Genomic DNA, 9,141 nt, shown 5'->3' with positions numbered 1-9,141 from the left:
GCGGTTAGAGCTCAGGCTGATACTCAGAATTGGCACAGGCAGCAGCACGCCAGACAGAGCAACAGACCTCTTTATGACGAACGGTGCACTGTCTTGAGGCTCTGCAACTCTCGGCCCTCGCTATCCAGGTTGTCAGGTGTAAAAGACGCCTCTGAAGAGTCTGTTTCTGTTTAGTTCTTGGCACAAGGATCAGTGACGCCCTTGAGCAGGTTGTCGATGTCTCCAGGCTCTCATGGGAATGAGGCTGAACTACTCTTGCTTGAAGCCAAGAAGTTTCTGAAGTTAACACCTGCTTTATGTCTGTTAACGTTGTGTCTAACTGCAGAGCGTGTGAAATGTATCCATACATGGAAGGAGCAGGCTGCCCTGCAAGAATGCAGTGTCACTCATCTCCAGACCTGTGGCATCTCCAGGCCCTGAAGCAGCAGTTTTTCTTGCACTGTGACCTTGCCCCACAGCACAGGTGGAAATCATTATAAGGGTGTGGGCTTCTGCCTGCTTATAGTTTTTAAGTGGTGATGTTTCCTGAAAACTTGCTATGAAAATCAGTAAATTTATCAGAGGAATAGCTCCATAGGGAAACCCTGTAAAGGTTCTTTTGGTGTGTGAATGTTTTCCCCGGCCTCATGGTGGGGTGCCACCTGTAGCTGGCTCCGATACTTTGTTCTCTGGACTCAGCCACCTCTGAAAAAGCCCCACCTATGACCACATGAGGCTTTGGGAGCCGTCTAGACACAGCCATAACAGGGTCCCAGTCAGTTTGTTCCGAACAGTGTACATAGTTTACCGCCAGGGTCTATCCCTATTCATTCTGGGCTTGGGAAGAATGAAGGGAAGAATCATAATGGTACAGGCTGCCTAGCTGAGACACTGTAACGGGTGGTAGAATCCGGTCTCAGAGTCTGTTATAAATCTCATGTTTATCTTTAAAAGTTCCTTACCTTTCTGTCATCAAATCCTGTTACTTTCATGAAGAAAAGATCCTGTAAAATATTCACATTGGAGACATTTTGAATTTGATCAGTTTACATTTGGCTAACAGACGGTAAGGTTTAGGGTGTGTGCTCCTTTGGGCTCTCTCTCTCTTTCTCTGGTACTAATGAAAAATTAAATGCAAAATGTCCTATGAATTATGTCATTTTCAAGGCTTTGGCTTAGATCTGTACTTTGATATATGAAATGAAAGTGAGATCAAACTTGTTTATACAGAATAAGACTAGAAAAACAAGTCTGTGTTGTGTATAGTGATACATATTTTATGTTTACCCAGTGCCTGTGATAAACTTTGTGCTTGGCTTTGAATTGTATGTATGTTTACACCTGACATTTTTTGAAATAAAAAGAAAAACTTAAAACAAAATTATGAGTGCAATCTAAAAATAAGTGTACAAGTAAAGATACAGTAAAAATTAATTGCATTATAGTCATTACTTTTTATATATGAAGCACAGCAGTACAACAGAAGTCCATGTGTTTAAGTTTTTAAGGTTTTTGCTCTTACAATACTTCCCTAATATGCATGTGTTATAAAAATAGTTAACAGGGAAATACCTTGGGATGATGTCTAGCTTTGTTTAATATTATGTCTGGCTAGAAAGTTTCCATATTTTCTTAATAACTTACAACCTTAGGCCTATGTGACATTACAGTAAATAAAAGATATTTGTTAAAAATCTAGAAAAGTTCTAAGTAATATAAATGACCAAAACACCAATTACGGAATGTAAGTTTACATTTATATATTTTGGGTTATTATGAAGAAGCTAAGTATACTTCAGTTAAATGTTCTTTTGCCACATTGAAAAATTACACTGTAAAGAAACATATCCCTAGAATTTGTGAAGTGGTATATTTATTAAATGTGCCAGTCTGCTGTACAATTTTGGTATTCATAATTGACTTCTTAGTGTTCTCTAAAATAAAGTTTAAATTTATAGTTTTAAATTATAATTCATACATATAAACAAAATTGCTAAAAACAGTAAGAGTGAAGGGAAATGTCTCAATGCAAAGTATGTGAGGAATGGTGAATTTTTTTTTTTTTTGAATAGTGAATTTTTTGTTGTTAAGGGAGAGAGTGATTTTGTCTTAAAGTTAGATTACTGGTTATTGCAGAATGAGAAAGTGGAAAAATAAGAGATAAAACCTGAATGGGTATGGAATGTTGTAGATTTATAGAAAAGTAATTTCATGTTTATAAAGCTGGATAAAACGAATGAATTTATTTCAAAGTTTAAAAATATGAGCGAGTAGTTTACTGATATAAACTGGACTTCAGTCTTTTTTCTATCAAAACCCCAAAATTTTTAAATAAGAGATTGCAAAAAATTTTCTGTACTTTCGAAGTACTTTGCCTAGGGAACAAAGATTTTTTTGTCTTTTCAAAATAATTTACTTTTTTTGTTGTTTCTTTAGCATCTCTTTTATAGAGATCATAAGTATTGTTTCAATGATCTGTAATCCTATTTAATCAAGTATTCAAACATTTGCACATTTTTCACAGTTTCCCAAAATCAAATCTTAAATGAAATCTTTTTTTCGTTTTTTACTTAAATTCTTTTTTTGGTACATTTTAGGTATACAATACATTTACATTTGTCTTTGGGTGGTTGTACCTGTACATGATGTGTCTTGGTTCTTATTTTTTCCCCATTACTTGTGGGCCCTTCACCCCTCCACCCTTCCCTATTTACATACTTCGTTTCCATTTTTTTTTCTTTTCTCATAATTTTTCCTTTCCATTCTTTCCTTTTAAATGAAATCTTGATCTCAAACTGAACCTGAGATTTCCCAGAGAACCCCTGGAAAATCTCACAGGATTTGTTCTTTCATATTGTAAAAATATTCTGTTTATTTGATATATTAAATTGCATGGAGACCATTGTCAGCTAAGAAGTGATGCTTACCTTTTTCTTGATTATATTTTGTAAGGTTAAATATTATTAATATAAATACTTTATAAAGTGTATGAATTTCATGGAAATTTGTCAGTACCATCATTGTTGATATGTCTTGGTATTATGTATCAAACATAATGCCAAGTATTATTTAAATGTTTTGTGCCACAAATATAACCACATTACCGTGTCAGATTACATAATTTTCATGATTAACTCTTATAAATTCTTAAACCACAAATATTTTAAGTCTTTTATTATCACAGATAGTTTTTCTCACTCTTCCTGAAACCTTCTTCAAATAGCTGTAGACCAGAGTGCTTCATTTTTACCAAAAAAGGATTGTCTCAGGTGCCCATGGAAAAAACTGTGCGATGTATTCTAGGGTGCAGGTCTCTGGTGATACTGCTTAGATAACTTTCAGACCATATTACCAAAATGAATATGGATTTCACAACTAATGGAGAAGTGTACAGGTTCATAAAACTACTAAGATAAGATCAAGCAGAAAAATCAATTACACAGAACTGAATGAATACTAGAGAATTGCAATAATTCTTATTTCTTAAAAAAATTCTTTTATTGGTACATTTTAGGTATACAACACATTTACATTTCTCATTGGGAACTTTACATGATGCATCTTGGTTCTTATTTTTTCCCCATTCCGAGCCCTCCCTTCACCCCCTCCACCCTTCCCTATTTACAAAGACTTTGTTTCCATTTTTTCCATTTCTCATTATTTTTCCTTTCCCTTCTTTCTTTTCCCCTGCCCCTCCCACTTCCCCTACCCTTTTGGACCTTTTCTTCCTATTTTGCATTATCGATTATTCACTCTAATCATTGGTACATTTTAGGTATACAATATAATGACATTCATCATTGGAAATTTGCACCTTTACATAGTCTCTCTTGGTTCTTAATTTTCACCCTTCCCCTGCCCTTCCTTCAACCCCTCCATCCCTCCCTATTTACAAAGACTTTGTTTTCATTTTTCCATTTTCTCATGTTAATTCCATTCCCTTCTTTCCTTTCCCCTACCCCTCCCACTTCCCCTTCCCCTTTGCCCCTTTTCTTCCTATTTCACATTATCTATTATACATTTTAGTCCTTATTGACACTTTCAGTTTCTCACACCAGAGAAACTATTCGGTATTTACACATGTGTGTCCTATTTATTTCACTTAAGAGTATAGCCTCAATGTGCATCCATTTATCTATAAATGTCTCTAATCTCTCATTTTTTATGGCTGAGTAGTACTCCATTTTATAAAAAAACCACATTTTCTTTATCCAGTCTCCAGTTGATGGGCATTTGGGCTGTTTCCAAGTTTTAGCTATTACAAATTGTGCTGCTATGAACATGTGTGCATATATATCACTGTGGTAATAATTCTTATGATTATAATTTTGGAATATTACTCATTCCTTAATGTTTTATTTAATGAGCTTTTCTCTTTTTTCAAGCTAGCTGTAACTCATAACAATTTAGTAGATTTTGCTTTTGTCTAAAAAAATGAAATATTCATCTTTTCTTCCTACTGATCTCTTCAAAATTCAGGAACTCTGATTGAATATTTTTATTTTAAAGGCAATACAAAATAAGAATCTGTTGCCCTTGTAACAGTTCATAACTGGAAAAATGGTTTACAATCCAGGCTTTCATTGGAATGTTATATTTGATACTGATACATTGAATCACATATGTCCATATTTAAGCTACTAAGGCTGATTTTATAAAGCCAAAACTCACAAAGATCTCGGAAAAACTTGGTACCTAGCTTCCAGAGGTCCCAGTCTTCTATGAGTAAGCAAGGTCAGTTCTAGCAGGAAATTTAGGATATTTGGGAACTTCAAGAAGAGAAGAATCTACCCAGATCTATAGTTACAAGAAAAATCTAGTGGTAGATTTTTGGCGTGGCTTTCAAGTCTTAAGAGACTACTAAAAAACTCATCTGAGATTCCTTATGAAAAATCTAGTATATCAAACCCAAAAATGCCGAAGTAGTCAATTATTTCTGTTTCAATTATGTAAATAACCAGGCCAAGTTGAATGAGACCAACATTATTTTGTACACAACAATAAAGAAGGGAGGTGAGTGTAGAGAAAAATTTTATGTTCATTGGAAAATTATAGTGAACCTTTGTGAATTATTTCTAATCTTTTTTTTGAGGCTTTAAAAAAATCTGTAAACTGGACTGGATCTTGCAATTTTACACATTTTGTCAATTCTTGTAGTTTCTCGTAGGTGGCTATAATTCTTCACCTAACATTTTCAGTTTTTTGCCTACCTTCCTGACTTGGGAATTATTGAGAACTAAGACCTTCCTTTGTCCCTGGTATCTTTGGAAGTGGAAACAATATAACCTGATATAAATTATTGTACCCTTCATGTTTTGGGCAACCTTCAAGACTACTACTATTTGAGCCACTTGGACAATTTGCTAGAGCACAAAATACTATTACCAAGGACACTTAAACTGCAAAAAATGCTTAGAGCCCTACATCTAGAAATCTCCATTAGATTGTTTCTGAAGTTGGAAACTAGTTTTATAGTCTGTTCCAACCACAGATCTTTTTTTTCCTTTTCCTTTTCATAGAAATTCTCATCGTTAATGCCTGGCTGCTTGTACCATCAAGCAGATAATTTCTTCTACCAAGTCACAATAGGTAAATGAACTGCTACTTAATGAAAAAAAGGCAGCCAAATAAGAAATAGACATATTATTCAAAGAAAAGAATATCTGTTCTTTCTATGAAGAAGACAAATTAACAAAGACTGTTTCTTTAACTAAACTTTAGTCAGGTTTGCTAAGCACTTTCTCGTCTAGATCTGCATTGCCCAGTGTTAGCAAGAATGTAGCTAAGTCATTTTAGAGAGGTCCTTTACCTTTAATATCTGACATCTTTCTATATCTGATCAAACTCCTCATCCTCTACCTTCATCCAGGCAATATGTGATCATCTGGCCTGCCTTCAGGAAGAATCTTACTAAGGCTGTTTAACCAGAATTTCCTTTATCCTTGATGTTTCTTTTTAGCAATCATTCTTCCACTGACCCCCATTCTACTCCTTGTCTATAAATCCCCACTTGTTCTTGTTGTATTATGAAATGAGATCAGTTATATACTGAAGTCCTTTTTTCTGTATCGTGACTGTTCTGAATAAAATCTGTTTTACTCCTTCAACTATTATCTAGTTCTGGTTTTCTGTGATAATAATATACAGCCTGGAAGAGCAATTACTATCATTTGTATACACTGAGAAATATTTCAGTTGCATTTAAATAAACCAATGATACAAAATTTGAATCAGTGCTTTGTGTACGTATAGAATGTCCTTGAGGGATAAATACCTGAGAACTTTTTGTCCTGAAAACCAGGATATGGGAAAAGATTTATTGAGATCAGTGCTGATAGTATACAGTTGTGTAAAAAGGAAGCCACTGTGCATTGCTATGCAAATAATAGGTGATTTCTAAGTAGTAATTTATCTTGTAGTCATAGAGAACAATTGGTAGTTAAAAATACTGTATACCTTTTTGATTTGATTTATTGAAAAAATTCTGATAATTATTAATACCATCAAATATAGCCTGAATTATTATATGCTTCTTTCGCATGCTATTTGAGGAATTGAGCTGTAATATGTCTGACTACTGAGGAAAAAAATATTCATTTGGATTTTTAAAATAGATGAAAATATTTTATCATAACGCTGATACTTCTCATAACGATCTTTTTAATTAACTTACTTGAATGATATGTGACAACATTTTATTCAGTATGTTGAATTGCTTGATTCTTCACTTTAGGCTCAAAATACCCTTCTAAAAAATTTGCAGATGAGAGATTAGGATTTCTCTTTTAAAAACTGAACTGTTGTATAATGGCTTATACTTTGATGCTTTCCAATACCTTTCCAGGTAATTTCTTTACTTTTGGAGAAAGAAACACATAATTTATTGTCATATATGTTTAAGAATCATAGCACTACACATGTAGCATTACATATATGATAGTTCATAAGAAAGATAAAACAGTTTGGTACTAAAAGAAGTTAAAGAATGGCTAAGAAATCTATTTACTCTGTCTCCCAAATAGAAAGTCAAATTTTTTGCTCTTATTTGTGAAAGGTTTGCCAGTTTAATTCATGATAGCATTCTGAAACTCATACTCAGTGAGGAGTCTTCAATAATTCCTAGGTTTACAATGACCCAGATATCCAGAATTGTCTGGAAAATATGCCAAATATTTATTTCAATTGAAAAATCATTAACTGGGAATTAGGACTCTCTAATTTGGTAAGATCTTAAGAATAGGAACCAATTGAATGTGGAAAACCTTGTTGTGCTTCAGAGTCTGTTATTAGGCCAGACATTGACAGTTTGGTAAGAAAATAAAGTATGACCTATATAGATAACAGGGAATAATAAGTATATTGACTTTTTAAATTCCAAATAACATACTTTATTCTAAATAAATTATTGCAAAAAACTTACATATTGTGGTCATTGTATGCTGAATATAGATGCTGAAACAATATTTGTCACCTTTGGGAAAAACAAAAAGTTAGTGTTTAAAATAGCTTATTGTGAGACAAACATTCTAAATGTAATGAGCTCATGTTAACTGTGAAGGAGTCACTGTTTTACACACTGAAGTATGGAGAGAATACATTACTTACCTAAACTCCGTTGTTTAATCTGTTAATTGACAGAACTAGGATTTGGACAGTCAGTGTGGGAGTAGTCTGCTCTTTATCACTCTCCTTCTCCTCCTCCTCCTCTTCTTCTTCTAGGTTAATAGTTTAACATTACTATCTGTTAAAAATAAATGGCAATTCATATTTATAGTATTCCCTAAAACATTAAAAAATGTATCAGGTTATCGAGCGTAATGTTTGGCTGTGTGATGGATAGGGCTATTTCTCTTTTTATCTAGTACTACCCTCTATAGTAAAAAATTAAGTACAATTTGATAAGAAAGTTTTAAACATTCAAATATTCTTGAATGTCTCATCCTAAGGGATAGCTTGTTAATTAGAATTAGCAAAGAGCAGAGCTTAAATATTTTTTTGCTCAAGTAATTATTTTTCTCAGGAATGGCTTTTAAATAATTGGAGAAAAGGGCCGGGGATTTAGCTCAGTGGTTCCACCACCTGCCTTGCAAGCGCAAGGTCCCAAGTTCGATCCCCAGTACCAAAAAACCCCCCAAAACCAAAAACCAAAAAACAGACAAACAAAAAATAATTGGAAAAAAACAGAGAAACTGTCCTTAACTGTGCAAATTTAATTTGTTTTGCAGATGCACATCTTTTTTTATTTATCAGTGTAGTATATAATTTTATTTCAAAGTGGATCTTTTCATAATATTAATACTAAATGTTGAATAATTTGCCCAAGGTACTTATACACTCATTTCTGCTTGTGTTTTTTGTAATAGAGTGTGAACCATAGTGGGTGTTATAGTTGTTTTGATTAAAAAGTCAATTAAATTAGTAATGTTTAGTAATGTTAATATCTATCCCTTTTCATTACAGAAGAAAATACTCAGGAAACATCAAAAGTGAAGAAAAGTTTGAGTGATAAAGTTTCTCTCTATAGAGGTGACATCACATTGCTAGAGGTAGATGCTATAGTCAATGCGGGTGAGTAGTTCATTTCTCTATGATGTATTTTGTTCTGAGTATTGCTTTAAAATACTTTTCATATCAGAAATATAATTTAGAAAACAATATCATTGTTGGTATAGAAATGTTTTATATATTTTCCTTCTTGATTAAAAACATTGAGAATTTATTTTATGTATTTCTGAAAATAATGTGCTACCTAGAGTAAAAGGTACTAAGTTGAGACTAGGGTACTACACCACTAGAAAAGTGATAAATTGTTGCAGAAATTTCTTCAGAAAGAACTTTAACATCTATATGATTGTTAATTTAATTTTTGAGTTTATAATTAGCCAAGATATATATAAGTTTATAAAACATTTTTGTGTTTTCAATAGATTGCAAAGAGATGATTAAACTGAATCAGATAAAAGTAAAATACAAAGAAATTATTTCTTTGGTTTCAAAACCTTTTGGTTTTAGGTATTCATTTTCATTATGACAGCTGTTTTAAAACACTTTTTAATTGTTTTAAAAATTAATTGTCTAATTTTCTTATTTGAATATTTGGAAAATATAATAATGTTATTTATGATGGTTTATATCGCCTATATATTTTACTATGCAGCTGTA

The 9,141-nt window shown here is 32.8% G+C and overlaps 1 protein-coding gene across 11 annotated transcripts in view; it reads left to right on the top strand.

Annotated features, from left to right (window-relative positions):
* Macrod2 (mono-ADP ribosylhydrolase 2) overlaps window positions 1-9,141 on the top strand; it is a 2,157,923-nt gene that overhangs the window by 60,722 nt on the left and 2,088,060 nt on the right. For all 11 annotated transcript variants that reach the window (XR_015442057.1, XR_015442059.1, XR_015442058.1 and 8 more), the window contains exon 3: window positions 8,440-8,547. Coding sequence is in view for 6 of the 11 variants with exons in the window: in XM_087189052.1 (XP_087045178.1) it covers window positions 8,440-8,547 (108 nt within the window). In the remaining 5 variants the exon portion in view is untranslated. The remainder of the gene's footprint in view (window positions 1-8,439; window positions 8,548-9,141) is intronic.

Source organism: Heterocephalus glaber, unplaced genomic scaffold (genome assembly GCF_053883595.1).
Source record: "Heterocephalus glaber isolate CG9 unplaced genomic scaffold, H.glaber_assembly_v1.0 deba00001532, whole genome shotgun sequence".
In the NCBI taxonomy this organism is placed as follows: domain Eukaryota; kingdom Metazoa; phylum Chordata; class Mammalia; order Rodentia; family Bathyergidae; genus Heterocephalus; species Heterocephalus glaber.
Note: the sequence above shows the minus strand (reverse complement) of the source record. Positions and strands in the feature narration are given on the sequence as shown.